The following is a 23,998-nucleotide window of genomic DNA, read 5'->3' on the forward strand; positions in this document are numbered from 1 at the left end:
ATGACTATAACATCATCATTACATGACCAACATCATTTGATATTTTCTGCTGCATTTATTGCCATAACAAAGGTGTATCAAAAACACAGTTAAAGCAGCCAGAGAAAAACTAATGTTATAATCTCAAGGTTCATGAGCCCAACTAAAGCAAACACTGATCTCAATCATGGTGACATTTTTCTGTTAAGTTTTTTGCACTTTATTTAAATTAGCATATTTTACTTTAATTTTATGGTTTTTGTTTGGCAGCCATAGCTGCCAGTCATTTGACCCTTTTTTTAAAAGTTTTTTTACATTGAAGGTATATGATCATAATAATGCAGGAAATACCTGTGAAATAACAGTGTTTTTTTTCGGTTTATTTAAATTAGAATATTTTACTTTAATTTTATGTTTTTTGTTTGCCAGTCATTTGACCCTTTTGTTACGTTTTTTTTTTTTTTTTTTTACAATGAAGGTATATGATCGTGTTAATTCAGGAAATACCTGTAAAATAACAGTGATTTTCAGTTTATTTAATTTAGGATGTTTTACTTTAATGTTACAGTTTTTTGGGGGGCTGCCAGTCATTTGACCGTTTTATCATTTAACTGTTTTGTTACTGTTTAATTACAGATTATACTTGTAATTTTACATACATTTTTATGTAATTTAAGAAAACAGAAAAAAAACTGTATGAAAATGTAGAGTATCTGGGGTCGTTTTTGGGGAATATGTATTCAATAATTAATAATTCATAATTAATAATTATTCATACGGGTTTGAACCAGATACTTATACATGTTAAATTGCCCAACGAGGGGGATAATTTGTTACCTGCATTTGCATTCGTATCTATACATCGGATTTTAACCACAAGGGATTATGATCAACCACAGATGTACAGATATTTTACAGACAGGTTAAAATTAGCTCAATTATCAGAGTAATATTTGTGGGGATTAATTTATGATCGAATCTGCTTGTCCCGCAAGCCTGATCATTCGATCTCCATCAAACCTCACAAAATTCTTACTTTATAGACTTTCAAGAGAAGCTGTTCCCCTGGCCACGAAGTTCAGCTTTTCTGGTCTATAGCGACATCTTTTAAGTATCAATAAATTTGTGAAGCCAGTAGCTTTGACCGGAACATTAAAGGGACTTGGATACGAGCAAAACACAACAGAATCAATGAATGTATATAATGAATTTAATAATTGAGTACACTACGTAGACGGTTACTAACGTTACAGGAATAAAATGTATATACAGACAATAACACAACGACAATGAACAAAACACTAAAAGGCTCTGAGAGTGAAAGAAACAGGGAGAGAGAGAGGGAGAGAGACTGGAGGTATCAGTGGCAAATTACAGACTTTAAAACCGTTAAGAGACACCACGAAAAACACAATCTTACTGCTCTGAAGACTCGATAAACGAATACTTGCACTTTTGGTTCTTATGGGGCTGAACACGGCTGCGTGAGTGAGCTGCGTGTCTTGTGTGTTCCGTTGGAGCGTCACGTGGTTGCGGCTGGTCCGAGGAGCGCGCACGTGTGGCGTTGGAGCGTCACGTGGTGTGCGGGTGTGTCCGGAGAGCGCGCAATTTCAAAGGCTTAAAAGGTCTTTGACGTAAAGTTACCAAAGGAATAATTCAGACTAATTTCATTTCCCTTCGTGGAAGTAAACAGAGTCGAATACAGAAAACAAAACTCAACAGAACAAAACAAAGAACAGAATAGATCCCCGGGGCGGGGATCACGAGAGAGAGAGTTACATGGTGAATCGACGGAGGTGAGGTAAGAGAGAGTGGAGCGCGCCGACATTTATCACCTTGGAGAAATCCAGCCTCTTCCTGTCGGCTTGGCCAATCGGAGAGTTGGAAATCACAGGCGGGAATTTAGTTTTTATTACTCTTTGTCTAAGAGCGCAAGCTCCTTATCTCTGTGTGTGTGTGGGGAGGGTTTACAGTCTAAAGACATTTCGATCTTCAATGATAGTAAAAACCTATCAAAGATACACTTTACTTTATATTTGTATGCATATTCGCGTTGTTCACGCCACGAGTGTTCTACAGGTAGTAAGAACGCCATGTAAAAGTTAAAGGAATATACAGTTATATTTAAAATGCATAATGAAGGCATTTATAATTCACTTTATGCTACGATAAAATCATAGTTATTCCAATGTGACATGGACAAACAGACACACATAAAAACACATCGAATACATCTGGTTAAATGTCTTTCAGTGAGGATATTGGAGAAAGGTTCTTATGTGTGTGTGTTTGAATCTGCACACACCCGGGGGGGGGGGGGGGGGGGGGGGGGTGTGCAGATTCAAACACATTTGTTATAATATTTCTTATAACACCCCTGCGTCACAAAGTTAGCAAGATGTAATGTAAATCAACAAATGGGGAACGAAGATTGAAGTTTATCGAGACTAAACATGCTACACAGTGATTTCTGTTTCTCATAGTATGCAAGTCATGTCTCAAACATTAACCCATTAGAATTTACAAGGACCCCAGACCAAACAACATAAAGGAAAATCATGAGATGGAACATTAGATACATGTATCACATGGTTATATACACTACCGTTCAAAAGTTTGGGGTCGGTACGATTTTAAATACTTTTAAAAGAATTCTCTTCTGCTAACCATGGCTGCGCTTATTTGATTAAAAATACAACAAAAATCAGTTATAGTATTAAATATTATTCCAGTGTAAATCAGCTGTTTTCTGTGTGCAGACTGATCTCATGAAATGGCGTATGTATGACACGCCAATTCGTATTTCCATTTTTGGCGTGCTATCAACACGCATAATCGCTTTTCAGCGTGTTTATCAACGCCGTTGACTTAACGTACATTACTGTATAAATATATGACCTACCCCAACCCCGTCCCTAAACCTACCCGTCACTGGGGTTAATAGCCTACCATTTATGAGTCTTCCCCTACCATCCTAGGGAAAAAAATATTGCTCCACAGATGTAGATCTACATTTTGCTTCGTTTCGCTTGGACATTTAACGGCGTGTACATACACGCGGAATCACTCGGACATTTAACGGCGTACACATACACGCAAAAGATGACGGTTCGTTACGGCGTGGACATACACGCGGATAGCTCAAAATGCGTATAGATAACACGCCACTTGACTTGAAAGTGGCGTGTGTGTTTACGCAAAGTCATGATGTCATGTTGCTGTGTGAATATATAGTAAAGTGTAATTTATTCCTGTGATCAAAGCTGAATTTTCAGCATCACCAGTGTCAGTGTCTTCAGTGTCAAATGATCCTTCACAAATCAGTATAATATGAGGATTTGATGCTCAAGAAACATTTATTATTATTATCAATGTTGAAACAGTTGTTGGTCTGTCAGTTGTACAGTTTTTTTTTTTTTTTTTTTTGATTCTTTGATGAATAGGAAGTTCAAAAGACTTTTGTAACATTATAAATGTCTTTACTGTCACTTTCGATCAAATTAATTATTCCTTGATAAATAAAAGTATTGATTTCTTTCCTCCAAAAAATAAAAATAAAATTCTCACTGACCCCAAACTTTTGAACGGTAGTGTATATCTAGAATATATATAGGATTACCCAGGGTTCATTTCTCCTCAGCAAGAATTAGGAGAAATCACACTCTCTGGGACATTCCAAGGGGTAATAAAACTCAGTCTTGTAAGAGAACACCCCGTTCTGTGTGTGTGTTTGTGTGAGAGTGTGTGTGTGTGTGTGTGTGGTTGTTGTACACACGTTCTTGCTTGAGGAAAGAGGGAAGTCAACTGACAGTCCATACCTTACAAAAAATACAATACATTTTCTGTATAAAAAATGTGAATTACTGGAATTTGTCATTAATGTCACAATACCTAAAATAACAGCTGCATTTTTTATTTTACAGATATTATTTGTAATTATACAGTGTTTTGAGTACAATTGAAAATTAAAGAAAATGAGCGTCAACAAATCACAGTTATTTTCTGTAAAATTAGGATTTTTTTACAGTGTAGAGGCTATTTTTAAATGTAGAAGAGTGAAAGTTTTTAAGGACAAATGTTATTACTGTGTTCTGGTGCACAGAAATGGGCTGTGCATGGTCCTATACGGTTTCTAGGCCGATAATGATGGTTGCTATGTTGAGATAAGCACTCATCAGAGTGATACTTATAGACTGGCTGCATGTCCAAATTCATAATGAAAAATAATTACACAACACTAGGAGAAAAGTTTCTATATATCTATTGAAACACTAACATTAGCCCAAGTCTACATTAAAATAATTGTTTAATTCATGTTTGAACGAAAGAATAAATAACTCTGGATAAGTCTAAATAAATTACCAAATGAAAAAAAAGGCTTTATTTACTTGAAAGAAACACATGCTATAACTTTTCAGTTTCTCAACTATTGTATTGATACAGTTGTGGTCAGAATTATTGGCACCCCTGGTAAATATGATAAAAGATGGCTGTAAAAAAACCTTCAGTTTATCCTTTTGTTCTTTCATTTAAAAAAATCACAAAAATCTAACCTTTCCTTAAAGTAAAATAATTGAAAGTGTGGGTAAATCACATTATGAAATAAATGTTTTTCTCCAAATCACGTTGGCCAGAATGATTGGCACTCCTAGAACTTTTAGCACACCAGGGTGACTATGAACATGAAATTGTCTAGCTATGACTTCTTGTTTCACAGGAGTATAACTATGAGGAAACACAAATGCCAAATTCCCTTAATCATCCATCACAATGAGTAAAACCAAAGAATATAGTTCTGATGTGCAGCAAAATATTGTTGAGCTTCACAAAATAGAAAGTGGCTGTAAGAAAATAGCTAAAGCATTGAGAATTCCCACTTCTACCATCAGAGAAATAATTGAGAAGTTCCAATCAACTTGAGATGTTACGAATCTGCCTGGAATAGGACTTGTGTCTATATTGTCTTAATGCAGAGATTAGTTGAGTCTTGGGGTCAAAACTAATAATAATCAAACAACCCCTTCTTCAGCACATGTTGTTTGGGAAGGTTTCAAGAAAAGGAAAAAATACAAACTTCATATTCAGATGTGAGACATGACTGGACCTTCAAAGGGGACTGAATTCTATGGTCAGATGAAACAAAAGAAAAAAAGCTTTTTGGCAGCAAACCCACAGGATGAGTTTGGTGCAAACTGGCATAAAAAGTACCCCATGGCCATGGTTAAATATACCACTGGATCTTTAATGTTGTGGGCCTATTTTTTTGCTTGAGATCTTGGACGTATGTTCAGATATATGTTATCATTCTAGCAAATACCAACAGATAAAAAATCTAAACCTGATAGAATCTGCTAAAAATCTTATAATGGGCCGTGGTTGGATCTTCTATCAGGACAACGATACAAAACAAATATCAAAAACAACACAAAAATGTGTCACTGTGCACAAAATGAAGCTTCTGCCATGACAGTCCCAGTCCCCTGACCTGAACCTTATAGACAATGAGTGGAGCACTGAAGAGAAGAAGCGCCAACATGAAGCTGGGAATCTGAAGGATCTGGAGAGATTCTCTATGGAGGAATTGTCTCTGATCTCTTGTCAGGTGTTCTCCAAAGTCCAAACTCATCAGGCATTAAAGGAGAAAACTCTGAGCTGTTATCTTGGCAAAAGGAGGCTGCAAAAAGTATTTAATAAAAGGGTGCCAATAATTATGGCCAACATGTTTTGGAGATAAGCATTTATTTCATAATGTGATCTACCCCCCACTTTCAATTCTTTTACTTCCAGGAAAGGTTCGATTTTTGCAAATTTGTTGAATGAATGATCAAAAGTTTAAACAATGCAGATTTATTTTTACAGCGATCTTTGATCATATTTACCTGGGGTGCCAATAATTCTGACCACAACTGTAAATCAAAGGACAGCATTGACAGTAAGGTTCTGTGCTCCTGAATGTTTCTGTGTGCACGTGACTTGTGCGAGCTACTGTGTGTGTGTGTGTGTGTGTGTGCGCGTGTGTGTGTGTGTGCGCGTGTGCGTGTGCTACAATGTAGCAGCACATCAGTTTAGAACGACAATTAACTTGCCTGTAAAATAAACTGTTCAAAAACTGCATCCACCCAATCAATATTGAGAATCCATCCAGATAACAGTGCTGGGGACTAACCAAAAAAAAAAAAAAAAAAAACATGTTCATGGAGAAAGAAGACAGCTAAAATAAAATTGATGAATACTTGGATAATGTGCTATTCAGCTATTCATTATTAAAGTCAATTATTTGCACATACTTTTAGTAGATGACGGGGATATTTTCACTGAATGACCCTAATAACTGTATGAAAGTAGGCAGTAAATGTATTCTTATGACATGCACAATTTTATATAGCCTTCTTTTCATATCTTCAAGATTGACATGAAGACTTTCCCTAGACATTAATTTTCCCATGTGAGGTGAATGATGATGTGCCATAATCAGCCATGATTTACATACACAGCATAGACCTGTTATCTGTTTGATTATATGTGATTTAATGTTAGACAATGAGATTAGCCCATCTGATTTCACACGACACATACAGTAACATCCTGACCTCAAAGTGCAATGTAGAGACATGGACACTGTTTGAATCCTCCGGAATTATGAATCATTCATCATTGCAACATCTGCTCACTCACAGAAACATAAGATAAACTCCTCATGTTCATCAAACGCTCTCGTGTCTTCATGTGTAATTGAACATCTTTTCTTGTTTGTCTGTTTGTTTTTTCCTCCTTCTGGTCTGGGCATCAGTGGGAATATGATGATTCAGCTGAACATGTGAGTACATTTGAGAAAACGGCTGCATTCAATTCTTCACATTCACTGTATTTCTGTATTCCATGCATGATTTGCAAACATACACCTCAATTGCTAGATGTTTAATGTTACTTAACCATAACTATCTGAAGACAACATTGGATCTCATTCATTAAAAATGCATATGCATTTTGTGAATAATGACACTTGTATACCTGGATATGTTATCACATAGAAATCATAGTTTATCAGTTAATTTGCAGTTAATTAAAAGGACAGAAATCGCACATTGTACACCAGCAAAAAAAATGCAAAGTCACTGAAACATGCAGTGTGTTAATTGAAAATGTGTATGCATAATATTATCATAAGAAATTGAATAGTGAATACCCAGTAATACTTTCTTATTTAAACAAAATAATGTGCATTATAGTTGGATCTATGAAATGAGTGATGAATGGCCTATACATGGATGGATGAAAGACTGTGGTTCTCAACCAGGGGGTCGGGGGCCCAATAGGGGCAGCTTAAAATGATTTAAATTAAGACCAAATATACTATAAAATAAACAAAAACGGCTAAAACTCAAGATATAACCTGCTGTCATATTGTCTTATTTTAATTAATTCCCTCAACCTGTCATTTTTATTTAAGAACTTCTCAGTTACGTATGTAACCCTCGTTCCCTGAAGGAGGGAACGGAGACGTAGTCGACGTGTCGACTGATTGGGATCACGCTTAGAGAGCCTGTCATCTTCGAGTACTATTAAAACGAGCCAATGTAATTGGCGTGCGTGAAATGCATTACACACTCCGCCCCCGCGGGAAGTGGATGCACGCACTAGTTGTTTTTCGCTGAGGAGCCGAGCATAACTCGGTGTCAGCGTTGGTCCAGCAATAGTGGCGACGGGACTACGTCTCCGTTCCCTCCTTCAGGGAACGAGGGTTACATACGTAACCGAGACGTTCCCTTTCAGTCGCTCACGTTCGACGTAGTCGACTGATTGGGATCCCAATTAATTCGCCATCTAGTGCTGCCACCTTACAGTGCCTAGACAAAAGCCTCCAGATCCCCCCGCAATTAAGGCGGGGAAGGGCCAGGGCTTAGACCAGGGAAGTCACTGCTGTTCCTACAGGACCACTGGGAAAGCGTTCCCTGAACATGGAAGGAAGGGACGCTGCGGAAGCCACATCCTGCCCGAAGGGAGGTAACATGTGGAGAATACACATATGAACTGGGCCGGGCAGTACACCATATGGAATGTCGCTGGGGTGGCTCAAGCCTAAGACAGGGGGGAGACTCAACCGAACAGTGACGGCAGAGCAGGCTCTGCCAAGGGAAGACACAGGCTCATCGCAGGGAGCCGTACCGTGGAAGATTACACATATGGGATCGCCGTAGGGATCACAGCATATGGACCCAACCTAACACAGGTTCCACCAGTGCATACGAGTGATAGGCCTGGCTTCGGACGTTCCGCCATGTCCGTTGCCGAAGGGTATGGAGGAACTCGACAGGGTTCGGCTAAAAAGGGGAACTCAACTGGAGCAAGAATTGCGCACTTATCCAGTCCATAGGAGGGGAATGGCGCAGCAAGCCGACACAACAAACCGGGCTTACAGTGAAACTGGCTTCATGTGAAGGGAGCCCACAGGAAGCAGCGGTTCGACTAAGGTGTCGCCCAGCCCTCAACTATAGAATATCTGTCAGCGAAGCACTCTGTGTCAACGCCTAAGCGGGAGCACACACTCATTTAAGAGGAGCTCACCACCTAAGTGGACATGTGCATCTCGGGAATTTCACCAAGATGAAGGCACCCACTTTCAGTGGGCCAACCTCGCTTGGAAACAGCCTTCCCTCTCTGCTGATTTCCTTAACAGATAAAAGCTGGTCTGAGGTCCTAAGGCTTGCGTTCTGTGCACGTAAAACCGGAATGAAGCGGACGGACAGAGAAGCCAGGGCTGGGTCTGCCTCCTCCAGGCAGCGCTTGCAGGCTCACCACCTGGTCCCAGTTTAAGGGAGAGGTAGGAACCTTGGGCACATATCCAGGCCGGGGTCTCAGCTCGTGAGAGATAGCCGGCCTGAATTCCAAGCACAAGTCGTTGACTGAAAGCGAGCAAGTCCCTACCCTCTAGTAGAGACCATGCGAGCAGGAGAACTGTTTAAAAACAGAATTTTTAACTCACTGCCTGCAGTGGCTCAGGGGAGGTCTCTGTATTGCAGTAGCACCACAGATAGGCCCAAGAGGATAAGAGGGGCGCAGGGATGACCCTTGCTCCCTCAGGAACCTGACGACCAGGACGTGCTTTCCATACTTCTGCATATGATGTTTGTATCATATTGAGGGTGAAGGAACAGCCTACTCCAACCCAACTTGCAGGAAAGAGAGCACGGAAATGACCGAACGCTCTCAGGATCTCCTCACGGAGAGAAGACTCAATCGACGAATAGGTTCCACTTCTAACTAGCGAAGCACAAATGCCTTATCTTAAGGGGGTGCTTGCAGAAGTGATGGTCACTACCACATATCCTTGTGATAGCAACCTGAACCTCCCCGTCCAGTTCTTGAACGCGGGTGCCATCATGCCCCGTCCCTGAAATGTGTTCAGGGGAAGTCAGGAAGGCTGTCGAGGGAACTAGATCTGGTTGGGCCAAAAAGGGGCAACTATCAAGACCTGTTCCACTCCTGACTTAGCACAGTAGGTGCAAGCGACATGCACGCACAAGACAGGAGCACTGCTCAACACTAGATGTTATAATTCACTGAGCTTCAGGAGCATTTCTGCTCAACACCTGAGTGTGATGAAATTACTGAACTTGAGCAGCGCCAAGCGATAATGAATCGCATAGCCGCTTTCTTAGAAGGCTCACTTGGGAACGCATTTCTGCGGGGCCCCGGGGTCAGCTGAGAGCCAGTGTCTATCCAAGGGATGTCCGCTCAGACAGAAACACAACTGGCAGAGGGACGAGTCCGGAGGAGCAACAGATGTTACTGTGCGGCCCTGAAGTGGTCCCTGCCCAGCTGGACCACCAGGGGATTGGAGTCTCCACTCTTCCTGGCCATAGCTGTCGTGGGGCTCGTTGGCGGCACGATTGAGCAGGCCGGAAGAATTTTATAGTGGAATGAAGCGACCTCAGAAGCTTCTGACTCCAAGGAGGAGGTGACGGATGAGTTGTGACATGCGAGGGAAGCTTAGCGCAACGGTCGCGATGTTGTCTTTTCAGACCTGTACCAGCTTGCCAAGCAGCGGCACCTGCCAACTCAAGGTAACGAATACCAATGCAGTCGGAGGTCGCCCAGGCCTCCGTTAAAGCATGCCCTTTGTACATGGCCCCTCAGTCGTTGTTAGTGGACCTGAAGGTCTGAACACGGGCTGAGAGTTTGGCGACAGGCCGGGGTGATCTTCTATAACACAGGGCGTGCCGCTTTGCCACGGTCACCTCGGGACTCGATCATAAAACTAGTGCTGAAGCGGTCTTCATATGGAGGAAGCCAAGCGGCTGCGTCTGCCATATGCCCCAGGAGCCTCTGAAAATTTTTTCAGTGGGACCCTTTCTCACTTCTAGCACTAGCTTAACACACTCTTCTTGAAGAGACGTGTTGGACTGAGTCCTTCTCCTGAACTGAGAAAGAAATACTCAGCCCGTGGGCGAGATTACTCTCTCCCAGTTGACCTGAAGACCCAACTGGCTATGGAGCACTCGAAGGGTAGGACTTGTACTGATACTTCGTACCCTCGACGCCAGAACACAGAATGGTCTGTGGAGTGGAAGGATAGAGATCTGAAGTACTGTCCTTCAGGTCGAACGCTCCAGGCCAACCTTGGGGACGGAGCATTTGAAAATGCATTTCTGTGTAGTAATTGAACGGAGGCTTTCGAAAAAGGGCCCGTTTCAATTGACACAGGTCCAAGATGGCCATAACCCACCACATATCTGGGTACAATGAAGTACGGGTTTATAGAAACCGGTCTTCATATCGGCTGGAGGAGAGGCTACCTTGCGTCCTTCGCCAGTAGGACTGCGACATGCACACACAGGACAGGAGCAGCACTCAACACGTAGGTGTGATAAATATCACTAATCTTAGGAGCATCTCAGCTCAACACCTAGGTATGATGAATATCACTGAGCCAGGGCGAAGTCAAGCGAAATGACTCGCAAGCCAAGTCTGCTGGTAGTTTTGGGGTCAGCTGGAGCGGTAGGAAGCATCTTCAGTCTTACACACACCGTGCCAGGGAACCACAGACGTACCCGAGGTGGGCAGCGAGGTGGAGGACAGGGATCCGGCTCGGAAGGCCCGGAGGCGGCCCGAAGCAGGGTCTGAGTGTGGTGTATGACACTTACCTGTCTCCACGAGACGGCCAGGGATGCATGAGAAGGCGGATGACCGGGTCCTCAAACCGCACCCAGCTGCCGTGCTGGCGAACAAGAGGGGGCTGAGGGGTGCAAGGCTTACAGGGTCGCACACCGCCAGACTCGCCCTCTTGGGACCCAAGAACAGAGGAATTTGCTCTTTCTTTGGAGTGTGGGTACCGCTTGCTCCGCTTCTTTTGGGAGCAGCGGAGGAACAGACACACACACAAACAAAGACTCCACCCGGCCCTCACCCGGGGGGAGGGAGTGGATCGGTGACCAACACCCAAAGCATCCTCCTCCATCTCTGAGTGGCCCACTCCGGAATGCTTTTGCTGTGGCTTGCCACCTGGCTTGGCAGCGCCTGGAGCGGGCTGGGCATCCCTACTGCGGCTGGCTCCATGCTGAGGCCTGGCTGGAGGCTGCTGCGGAGGCCCAGTGGGAGCGGCGGCAGGGGAACGCCCTCGGCGACGAGCAGGCGGAGGAACTGCCACCGGCGGCGGGGTGAAGGCAGCAGCGGGCCGCCGGGGCAGGATGTGCCGGATAGCCTTCGTCTGCGCTTGGGCGGCAGAGACCTGTTGGACGTAGTTCTCCGCCGCGTCGCCGACCAGCCCAACCTGGGAAATTGGGGAGACCAGGAATCCAAACCTTGTCCGTATCCGCCATATCAACCAGGCTGAGCCAACGATGGCGCTCCTGGACCACTAAGCTGGACACCGCCAGACCGATCGCGCACGCCACGACACTCGTGCCCGGAGGGCGAGGTCGGATGCAGTGCGATGCTCACCTATGAGCGCACGGTCTGGGGTACCCTCGTGCATGTCCATGGGTGCCCTGGCCTGAAAGACCTGTAGCAGCGCCATGGCACGCAAGAGGAGGCGGCTTGCCCACAGGCTTTGTAAGCTCTGCCCGTAGGAACGGACGAGAACTCACAGGCCTTAGGTGGGAGACGAGGATCCCCCCAAAAGGCAGCGGCCGCCGGACACAGGTGCACCTGAGTCGCGACAGACCGTTACACTGGAGGGATAACCTCGCAACCCTTCACCGCTCCTCCATCAAGGGTAGTGAGGGGGAAAAGCTATCCAGGCAGTTTCTGGCAGAGAAAGGTGCCATCCACAACCTGATAAGCTCTCCATGCACTTCGGGAAAGAAAGGCACTGAGGCGGCGAGCTGAGAACCAGCGCGGCCCGCCCCGAGATACCAATCCTCCAACCGAGACTGAACGGGACACGGTGGAAGGTTCCACTCGAGCCCAGCAGCCTCGGCGGCCCGTTTCAGCATAGCTGACATTTCTGGATCTGGCTCGGGCAATGTTAAACTCCCAGAGGGAGAAAACACAGCTGAGTCGTCATCTCCAGAGGCCAGCTCACCCTCCGATGCTGCTATCGACATCTTATCCTCTGGGGGAACCCCAATTGAAACGGCTGATCGGTCCATTACAGAGGGACCAGCACGTTCAACAGGAATTCCATCGGCTGCGGTGGGATGGAGGAGCGAGGAGCCCACAGGGAATGGTTACCGGGCGAGACCTCCATCACTATCCTCCGTTCACCCATCCCACACGGCACCCGGGGGTGGGGCATGGTAATGGGGACTCGCACTTCGCGGACGAAGGCGAGTCTCGATCTCAACACCGCGACAGTCATATTCCCGCAATGGGAACATGTACCGCCCACAAAAGCTGCTTCAGCATGCTGTAAGCCCAAACACGTGATGCAACAATTGTGACCATCAGAGAGGAAAAGGGAACGACCGCATCCAGAAACGCACAGGTGGAATGACATATTTGTCTTTTTTTTTTTTTTTTTAAAAGACGCAAACGCACCCGTGTTGCTCTTTCAGGAAATAGGACCCATCACCAGTGCCGGAGCACACAGGGGAATGACCGCGGCAACACTGAACAGTGAACTGAAACAGTGAAGCACTCACTTTTCCGCCCTCTATCCAGCCATCAACACACACAAACCTTTAGAAATTTGTTGCTGTTAAAACACTAGTTGAGAGCTCAAAGCTCGCGATCACCGCTGCACTCGCGCTGTAGAAACCACCAGCACTGGGAGAGTTTTCCAGAAGAACACCGACACACTCGCTCGTTGTAAACATCAGCACTCTTCAGAGACCTCAAACGATCGGCTCCGAAGTGAAAGACAACTAGTGCGTGCATCCACTTCCGTATTTATACCCGCGCTGCGGGGGCTGAGTGTGAAATGCATTTCACGCACGCCAATTACCCCAATATATTGGCTCGTTTTAATAGTACTCGAAGATGACAGGCTCCGCGGACGATCTGCAGACTACGTCGAACGTGAGCGACTGAAAGGGAACCAGGGTTGGAAAACGTCCTCGGGTTACGACTGTAACCCTTGTTCCCTGAGAAGGGAACGAGAACTGCGTCGAATGACACTTTGGGGGAACGCCCCTCAGCGTAGCGCCTCTGAAGCATGAATGAAACTGAGCCGATCTCCGATTGGTGCAACGTCATGACGTAGTGTGTGACGACACACAGGCGGAACTATAAAGGCACGCCGGCAAAACAAAATGTCAGCTTCCGTGATGAAGCAAGCGCTCCCAGGCAGGGGAAGGCGTGGCCAAGGGACGCAGTTCTCGTTCCCTTCTCAGGGAACAAGGGTTACAGTCGTAACCCGAGGACGTTCCCTTTCGAGGGAACTCCAACTGCGTCGAATGACACTTTGGGGGAACGAGTACCCACTACGCCACAACGTGCCCTGCCTGCCCTAGTGTGAAGCTGCTCACAGGCACACTTAGGACGAGAGCACAAGAGAGCCGGGTGTCGACGGAATGTCCAGACTGTAAAACCTAATAAAGGTATGAGGGGTAGCCCATCCCGCTGCATCGCAGACCTCCTGGATGGGGGCCCCCGCGAGAAGGGCTCTAGAGGACGCCATGCCTCTGGTAGAATGAGCCCTCACGGCCAGAGGTGAAGGCATACCGCGCACCTGGTAGGCCGTGGAAATCGCATGGACAATCCAGTTGCTGATGGTCTGTTTTGAAGCGGGAAGCCCCTTCTTGGGCGACCCGAAACACACCAGCAACTGGTCCGACTTCCGCCATGAAGAGGACCTCTGAATGTAAATACTCAATGCTCTGACAGGGCAGAGCATGTGAAGTCTCTCTTCATCTGCCGTCACGTGAGGTGGAGGATGAAAAGCCTGCAGAACCGTAGGCCGTGCCGCACTGGACGGCACCTTAGGCAAATAGCCGGGCCTAGGGTGAAGAATGGCCTTAATGTTGCCTGGAGCAAACTCCATGCACTCGTTAGATATGGAGAGCGCCTGGAGATCTCCTACCCTCCTCAGAGAGGTAATGGCCAACAAAAAGACCACCTTCAACGAAAGGTTCTTGGCCTCAGCCGACTCCAGCGGCTCGAAGGGGGCCTCGGCCAGTCCTTCGAGAACCACCGCCAGGTCCCAAGTGGGAACCCTGGTACGAGCCGCAGGTCTTATCCTCCAAGCCCCACGGAGGAAACGTACGACCAATTGGTGTCTCCCCAGAGGCCCATCACTCAGAGGAGCGTGGAAAGCCGCAATGGCAGCCACGTACACCTTGAGTGTGGACGGGGTAAGACCAGTGGAGAAGCGATCTTGGAGGAACTCCAGCACTGAAGCCACTGGGCAGTTAACTGGGTCCACCTCACGCTCCCTACACCAAACGGTGAAGACGTTCCACTTTAAGCCGTACAATTTCCTCGTGGATGGAGCTCTAGAGCTGAGTATGGTCTCCACTACTCCAGCTGATAGGCCGGCCTCTAGGTACTGTGCCCCCTCAGGGGCCAGACCCACAGTTTCCATAACTCGGGCCGAGGGTGAAATATTGAGCCCTCTGCCTGTGTCAGCAGGTCCCTCCTGATGGGAATCTCCCATGGAGGGCCGTCCAGGAGCAAAATTATGTCGGAGAACCATACTCGGGCCGGCCACAACAGGGCTACCAACAGTAGACTGATCCCGTCGCGACGGACTCTCTCTAGAACTCCCGGGAGCAGAGCGACCGGGGGAAATGCGTACAGACGTAGCCTCGGCCACGTCTGCACCATGGCATCCAACCCCAGCGGGGCTGGATGGGTGAGGGAAAACCACAGTGGACAGTGGGTCGTCTCTCGAGACGCAAACAAGTCCACTTCCACTGGGCCGAACCTCTGAGATATTGACTCCACCACCTCGGGGTGGAGTCTCCATTCCCCGGGCCTCAGCCCCTGTCTCGACAGGATGTCTGCTCCCTGATTTTGACTCCCCGGGATGTATGTTGCTCTTAGAGACAACAGTTTCCCCTGGGACCACAGGAGGATCTGATGCGCCAGTCTGCATAGAGGGCGAGACCTCAGACCCCCCTGATGGTTTATATAGGCCACTACCGACATGTTGTCTGACCTCACCAGGACATGATGACCTTTGAGGTCCGGCAGGAAGCCCCTCAGGGCTCGGAACACCGCCAACATCTCCAGGCAGTTTATGTGCCAGGAGGCATGATGGTCCTGCCATAGGCCTGACGTAAAGCGGCCGTCCATGACCGCGCCCCAGCCCGTGAGGGAGGCGTCTGTCGAAACGGTTCTCCGGCGACATGACGCTCCCAACACCGGCCCTTGGGACAGAAACCAAGCTTTCTTCCACATAGATAGGGAACGAAGGCATCTGCGCGTAACCCTGATCATGCGGAACGGGTTTCCCCTCGGGGAGAACCCCTTGGTTTTTAACCACCACTGAAGGGCCCTCATGTGCACCAGGCCGAATGGAATGACACTGGACGCTGCCGCCATGAGCCCCAACACTCTCTGGAAGTGCTTTACAGTGATGCTTGGCCTAGCCTCATCCCGGACACTGTGGTCAGGATGGACTCGATCCGCGCGGGAGACAATTGTGCCCGCATCGTGACCGAGTCCCACACCACTCCCAGGAACGTGGTTCTCTGGGCTGGTGTCAACACGCTCTTTTTCGTGTTGAGTCTCAACCCCAGGCTCTGGATGTGGGCGAGGACGACATCTCGATGCCGAACCGCCAGCTCCTGTGACTGTGCTAAAATCAGCCAGTCGTCGATATAATTGAGCACCCTGATGCCCTGAAGCCTCAGCGGTGCCAGAGCTGCATCCATACATTTGGTAAATGTGCGAGGGGAGAGAGCTAGGCCGAACGGAAGAACCCGATATTGGTACGCTTCGCCCCCGAAAGCGAACCTCAGGAACTTCCTGTGAGATGGAAGGATGGATATGTGGAAGTATGCGTCCTTTAGATCTATCGTGACAAACCAATCCTCGGACTGAATTTGACTCACGATAATGGGAATAGTGAGCATCTTGAACCTGAATCTCCTCAGAGAACGGTTCAGGTGCCTGAGATCTATTATTGGACGCAACCCCCCATCCTTTTTGGGAACTATGAAGTAGCGGCTGTAAAACCCGGACTCCCTGTCCGGTGGAGGAATACGATCTATAGCCTCCTTTGCCAGCAGGGAGTTTACTTCCTGTTTCAATACCCGACCCTGCACTGGGTCGACTACAGTCCAGACCACCCCGTTGAATCTGGGTGGGCGGGTACTGAACTGCAGCCTGTACCCATTTTGAATGGTGCGCAGGGCCCAAGGAGAAATATTCGCCAGATTTTTCCATGCATCGAAATATTTTACCAAGGGAACCAGGCTCTCGAGCCTGGCTTCGGGTATTAATCGGGATTCGTTCTCGGCCCCCTGAATCGGATTCCCGGCAGGGCTGAACCGAAAACGATTCTCGATGGGCGGACGCGAATGCTGCCTGACCGCAAGCCTGTGGGGCGGACAGTGCAGCCTGCGTTCGCTGGATACCGATGTGTCCCGAAGCGTGTTTAACGGCGGGAGAACAACATCGATTTCCTGCGGGCTCCGTGAAGGAGACGACCTCGGTCGTTCCACCACAGGTGGGGCTGCCCGCAGAGATCCTAGACCAGCTAGGACCTCTTAGACGAAGCCTTTTTAGCCTGCAGGACGGCCCTCAGGTCACCCTGCTTCTGCTGAGGCTTCGCCTGAGCGCGCTGTCTAGGCCCCCAGGCTCCTTGAGGGGGGGCTCTAGACGCAACGCTCTGTTTTTGGGCCTGTCTATAGGCAGAGGAGCTGGAGGATGGCTGTGGCTGCGGCTGCCCACTGGGGGCAGACTTCTTGGACACCGAGCGGCGAGGGAGATATTGTTTGAAGGCCGCTAATTGCCTTTTCGCCTCCTGAAATCTGTCGACGACGGTATTAACGGCGTCGCCGAACAGACCAGAAGGCGAAATCGGGGCATCAAGAAGGAAAGCCCTGTCCTTCTCCTTGATGCCCGTCAGGTTTAACCATAGGTGCCTCTCCGAGACCACCATTGCCGCCATGGAGCGACCGACAGCGCGGGCCGTCTCCTTGGTGACTCGGAGAGACAAATCAGCGACCTTCCTCAACTCCGCAATATCCTCCGGAGTTGGACCCTCGCCCTCATCGATGTCCTTAAGAAGGTCGGCCTGGTACGCTTGGAGCATAGCCATGGTGTGAAGACTCGCACCAGCCCGACCCGCAGCCATATAAGCCCTGCCCACCAGCAAAGATGTGTCTCGACATGGCTTAGTGGGCAGCACCGGGGCTTTAAGGGATGATGCCGATTCGGGAGATAAATAGTTAGCTAATGGCTGTTCAACCCGCGGCATCATCCCATAACCTTTCTCTCGTGCCCCCATGATGTTACTGTAATTTAACACAGGGGGATTGGAAACACGAGAGGAATGCGGTTTCTTCCACGATTTACACAACTCGTTGTGCAAATCGGGAAAAAACGGCAAGCCCCGGTGATGAGGTTGTTCCCTGTGCTGCAGGAAGCGCTCATCCAGCTTACTTTTAGTATGCGCTTCCTGCTTATCTTGTGGCCATGTGATATTTAAATGGGCCACTGCACGGGAAACAACCTCCACCAACTCCTCACACGCGGGGACACGGGGCGGCGAGTCGTCCCCGAAATCCCCGCCCTCGATGCTGAGCACGTCTACCTCCTCGGAGGCAGACAGCTCGAGCATCGGATCCTCGACTCGCGCAGAAGAAGCCGCGGGGCGGGCTTCTGCGCGAGGCTCGAGGACATCAGAACTGCCCGATGAATCCCGAGAAGGTGCCTCAGCAGCCTCGAGATCCCCGGACAGATCCATTTGCGAGCCCCATGAAGAGCGTCGCCGCGCCGCCTCAGCGGACGCGGGTCCCGCACCACGGGGCTCGCGAGGCTGACCATCTTCGTCGAAGATAGCCAGCCGGGAACGCAACACACGGATTGTCATCTTATCACAATCCTCGCAAGCAGCCCCCTCGAGAGCTGCCTGCGCGTGCTGCATTCCCAAACAATGCGTGCACAGTCGGTGTGTGTCCCCGCCCGTGATGTAACGAGGGCAAGGATGCACACACTTTCTGAAGCTCACACTCGCCATTTCCACTCAGTTTTCAAACAGACAACAATAAATAGGACAGACAGTCACAAATAGCGCTTGCTGAAGAACAGAAAGCTGACATTTTGTTTTGCCGGCGTGCCTTTATAGTTCCGCCTGTGTGTCGTCACACACTACGTCATGACGTTGCACCAATCGGAGATCGGCTCAGTTTCATTCATGCTTCAGAGGCGCTACGCTGAGGGGCGTTCCCCCAAAGTGTCATTCGACGCAGTTGGAGTTCCCTCGAAAGGGAACAGTCTTGGAAAACCTGGATATGTGAGGAATTTAAAAAAAAAACATATATATATATATATATATAAATATATATATATATATAAATCATAGATATTTCCATAACAAATATATTTGTTTCTAGTTATTGTCAAATTCTAAAATATTGTATCTGGTAAAAATTGCTGAGAAGTTGCTATTTGAGAGAGAGAAAAATCATGTAAAAAAAATGGTAATCAGAGTAATCATGTAAGCAAAAATAAAATGTAAACCCTTTTAGTTATTAAAACCATTGTAAAATAATTATAAAAAATAATACTATTATAAATATAATTTGGAATATTTATATGATTATATAAATATTTAATCATATTAATGTATATTGCCTCTCATTTCTGTAAATAATAAAGTTTGAAAATGAGCAGGTATTTCTTTATAGAAGAAGTACCCGAAATATCTTGGGGGGCCTTCAAATATTATCCTTGACAATGTGGGGCCTTGGAGTCAGAAAGGTTGAGAGCCACTGCCCTACATGTTTATTTATTGCATTTATTATGCCAATTAGCACCTACAGACATGCATATGTTTATTTAGAACAATCCAGATTCATGCACATTAGAACAAGGGTAAATTTTCTTAAAAAAAAAAAAGTATTGATGTTTCTTATACTACAACTTTTGTAAGAAACATATTCTTTAGCTTATATTTCTGTGTGATTTAAAAGCGTTTTTTTTTTTTTTTTTTTTGCAGTCAGTGTTAAAAATGTCCTTGTGTTTTTCCAGGAATTAGTCCTCTTTGACTTGCTCGCTGAGACCACGTACTCAGTTACTGTTGCCGCTTACACCACCAAAGGTGACGGAGCGCGCAGCAAACCCAAGCTGGTCACCACCACCGGAGCCGGTAGGTTTAGAGCAGTTTACGCCCCTGTTCCTGTAGTATTCAGCAGGTCTCTCCCTGCAGCCATTACCAGTGAATGTCTATAATTGCCCTCGCAGTGATGAAGGTGATTGTAATTCCACTCACCTACAGCTCTGACTTTGAAATGCTTGCAGGAATTAAGGAAATAATGGAAAAATCTGTCAGGAAAATAGACTTTTTCAAAAGAAAAGAATACTGTGTACTAGGGCTGGGCGATATGTAAAAAATATTTCATCGATAATCGCCTTAAAAAATATTGTGCTATCCGATTATATCGTCTACCCAAGCCCCGCCCCCAACATACACCGTTAACACAAGTCATGTTGAGTTTGGCTGCACTTTATCTAACGATAGCCTGCGATTCAGTTAGTTTAATTTAATGATTGAAACGTTAAAGGTTTTACTTTGGTTTGTTTGAGCTTAAACGAACATAAAACATTAGCTTTGCTGTTATGTTGTTAGTGTTGCTAATAATTTCCACACTGTTCTTATCACATCTGTGTTTTAAATGAATTTTGTTTCGTGAGGATAACTGTTGAATACAACTGAACAGAACAGAACCCAATTTGGTGATTGTAAGAATGGTAAATGCATTTTGACGTCAAGGTGTCTTGCCTATTTGTTTTTAGGTCCGATGTTTCTCTTTATTTTTTTGGTGTTATCATCTGATTTAATAATGATAAGTTTAGTTTCCTAATTATAACGTGTAGCGCTGTTTTTAAACTTGTATTCAAACTATAATATATTTGTTATTTGTCTAAAATTAGGGATTAAAAACGAATTGTTTCGTTCTGCATGAGCAAAAACATTCTTTTCCCCTCCTTCTTTCTGGTTTTAGAGTTCCAAGGTCACCTTAAAGGGATAGTTCACCCCAAAATGAAAATTCTGTCAGTAATTACTCACCCTCATGTTGTTCCAACCCCGTAAGACTTTCGTTCATCTTCGGAACACAAATTAAGATATTTTTGATTAAATCTGAAGAGCTGGATCACTCCTCCATAGGCTTCTAAGGGATTGAAACTTGCCAGCGCAGAAAAGTTATTAAAGACATTGTTAAAATAGTCCAAGTGACTACAGTGGCTCAATCTTAAGTTTATCAAGCGACGAGAATACAATTTGTGTGCAAAAAACAAACAAAAATAACGACTTTATTCAACTATTAATTTCCTTCTCTGTGGGCAGCGCTTCTAGGTTGTACGTCACACATAGGCTCACTATTGGCCAACGCTGGTCATGTGTGTGATGCGTGTGACGTACAACACAGAAGGGTATAACTTTTCTGGGCCGGCAAGTTTCAATCCCTTAGAAGCCTATGGAGGAGTGAGACAGCTCTCAGATTTAATCAAAAATATCTTAATTTGTGTTCTGAAGATGAATGAAAGTCTTACGGGGTTGGAACAACATGAGGGTGAGTAATTACTGACAGAATTTTCATTTTTGGGTGAACTATCCCTTTAAGTTTTTTTTTATTTTTATTTCAGCTTTAGTTTTAGTTTAACATTCCAGTTAATATTTTTAGTGTTTTAGCAAAATTTTGTGCTTTTAAATAATTAACAGAATTTTTGTTAATAGTTTCATAGTTTCAGGAAAGTATAATAACCCTGTTTTTTTCATCTGTCCATCCTCAGTTCCGGAAAAGCCTCGTCTCATGGTGAGTCCGACAAACATGGGCACAGCACTCCTGCAGTGGCACCCGCCGCCCAACAGCTACGGCCCACTGCAAGGCTACCGCCTCAGATTCGGCCGTAAGGACGTAGAGCCGCTAACGGTGATTGAGTTCTCGGAGCGCGAGAACCACTACACCACCAAAGAGATCCACAAGGGGGCATCCTACACGTTCCGCCTCTCGGCCCGCAATAAGGTGGGATTCGGAGAGGAGACGGTGAAGGAGATCACAACACCTGAGGACACGCCGTCCGGTTACCCGCAAGGCATCATAGCAGAAAGTAGCACAACGACCACCATGCAGGTCAGCTGGCAGCTGGTGGTGTTAGCTGAGCGCAACGGAGCCATTATCAAATATGCCCTTCAATACAAAGACATCAACAGCCCTCGCAGTCCCTCAGAACTGTTCATCACAGCACCTGAGTCCACCGTCACGCTGGACGGCCTTAAAGCAGACACGACTTACGATATTAAAATGTGTGCCTTCACCAGTAAGGGCCCCGGTCCTTACAGTCCTAGCGTCCAGTTCAGAACCCAACCCGTCAACCAAGGTAGGGGGCTCAAAACACCCTCTCGACCCACGTTTGCCTCCTTCTTCAACCTTTGAGAAAGAGTGTGGTTCTCAGGACCAAATCGAATATAAAAATACCCCTAGCATAACTAGCTCATGTCAAATAGCATCCTATGGAGAGTCAATGGTAAGCCGCAAGGTAAGGTTCTAGTTCTGGCCTAGTCCTCATGAGGTAGCAGGTGAAATGCTTCGCAGGTAAGGCTGTTGATGACTAGCTGCCTTCCTAAAAGGTGGTAAGAGAACCGCTCCAGCTCTGTGTCTAATTCATCTGCCCCAAATTTCTTTTAGCAGTGTTTGCAAAAAATTTCCACGTGAGAGCTGCCATGAAGACCTCGGTGCTGCTGACGTGGGAGATTCCCGAGAACTACAACCCTGCGCAGCCGTTTACGGTAAGAGACTATGAGAAACATTTAACCTGCAAATGCAGTCTGGATAGCAATACAAAGCGGGTTGACATTTTTTTCACTTTATTTATTTCTACTATATTATTTCCATAATAAGCACTCTTTTTTAAAGTATGCTAAAGGGACTGTAGTAGTACACAGCTTGTTTTCTGAATGATGTACATGGTAATTTCATAATCTTACCTACCTTTAGGAGCAGCCTTTGCATCCCTTAAAATGCTATCACATTAATGCTTTGGCGTAACGTGGTTCCTTCCAGATCTTGTATGATAACGGTCAAAGTGTGGAGGTGGATGGGAAGCTGACGCAGAAGCTCATCACCAACCTTCAGCCGGAGACTCAGTATTCATTCCTGCTCACCAACCGTGGGAACAGCGCCGGAGGTCTGCAGCACCGCGTCTCCACCATGACAGCACCTGACATACTTCGCACCAAACCGTACCTGATTGGCAAGACCAATCCGGACGGCATGGTCACGGTTGAGCTGCCGACGGTGCAGACAGCAGAGAAAATCAAGTGAGTAAGAGTTCTTCTTTGTGTTTGGTTTTATTGAGAGAATCACCATGGGCTTTGCAGATGGACCTATCTAGTTCATCATTTCATCTCACCTCTGAGATGAAATCTAATTTACTAATAATTCTGTTTGGACAGTCCATCTCAAGTGGTCCATAAATTGTAAAATTGGTTGCTTGACCATTTTTAGTTTCCATATATTTTTTTAAATATCAACTATGTTTTGGTGTTTTATTTATTTATTCATTCATTTATTTATTTATTGTTCTTGGTTTAACCAAAGTGGAGGTTTTTGTGTCATGGCACACAATAGATTGTGGGTTATACAGAAGTTTGTGGAAACCTCAATATCTCGAGTTAGGATGGTCCGAGATCATTGAACAAAAACTAATCTCTAGATCATATTACAAGGTACATGTACATATATAAATATTTTGCTAATTTTTACTGTTTAAACTGTCAGTTTATAATGGGAAGGGTTTAAGTTTTAGTCTAATGTTTTTAGTGTGTGCCTAGATAAGTATAGTGTGCATGCAGAACAATTTAGGATTGAATAGTGCCTATTTCTTATTTATTTTTTATGAGGGAAATAATGTTTATAAGATAATTAATAAAAAAAATCCCCTGACTTTGGGGTTGATTATCTCTGGTTTGGGAACAGATATGAACCTGAAATTTCCTCTATGGAAAAAATTATAATTTTGAGATTCCTCTGGTTGCAGGGCTAGAGCTAGTAGAAATCTGGAGAAAAACCTACTTTGTTCATGTTTTGAGAAATGAACAGATGGTTTGGTCCCACTTTATATTAAGTGGCCCTAATACCTGTGAACTTACATGGTTACTAGATATGTACTTAGTATGTAACTACAGTGTAAATACACATTGGTACATAGTATCTACAACTGTAATATTTGTGTAACTACACATATGTAACAACCCAAGGAAAGGTATGTGTAAGTACAAATGTGTAACAGGACATTGGTAACAACACTTTTTCCACTACAGTAAGTACACATGTGTAACAGGCATTATGTAACTACATTTTGTAACAACAATATGTATTCACACAAGTTGTTCCACTTCCACACGCAGTCTTCCATACTGTAGTTACCAGTTAAGAACACACTGAAACCATGATGATTCCTATGT

The 23,998-nt window shown here is 45.9% G+C and overlaps 1 protein-coding gene across 50 annotated transcripts in view; it reads left to right on the forward strand.

The window, feature by feature from the left end:
• The window catches only part of LOC130082251 (receptor-type tyrosine-protein phosphatase delta), a 254,946-nt gene that overhangs the window by 173,264 nt on the left and 57,684 nt on the right, over positions 1-23,998 (forward strand). For 21 of the 50 annotated variants that reach the window (XM_056247015.1, XM_056247014.1, XM_056247028.1 and 18 more), the window contains 5 exons: positions 6,770-6,796; positions 19,561-19,678; positions 21,325-21,912; positions 22,221-22,321; positions 22,596-22,852. In XM_056247015.1, the coding sequence (XP_056102990.1) occupies positions 6,770-6,796; positions 19,561-19,678; positions 21,325-21,912; positions 22,221-22,321; positions 22,596-22,852 (1,091 nt within the window). The remainder of the gene's footprint in view (positions 1-6,769; positions 6,797-19,560; positions 19,679-21,324; positions 21,913-22,220; positions 22,322-22,595; positions 22,853-23,998) is intronic. The other 29 variants (XM_056247040.1, XM_056247043.1, XM_056247044.1 and 26 more) reach the window with 3 other exon arrangements.

The sequence above is a fragment of the Rhinichthys klamathensis genome, unplaced genomic scaffold, assembly GCF_029890125.1.
Source record: "Rhinichthys klamathensis goyatoka isolate OS25496 unplaced genomic scaffold, OSU_Roscu_1.1 h1tg000042l_1, whole genome shotgun sequence".
In the NCBI taxonomy this organism is placed as follows: Eukaryota; Metazoa; Chordata; class Actinopteri; order Cypriniformes; family Leuciscidae; genus Rhinichthys; species Rhinichthys klamathensis.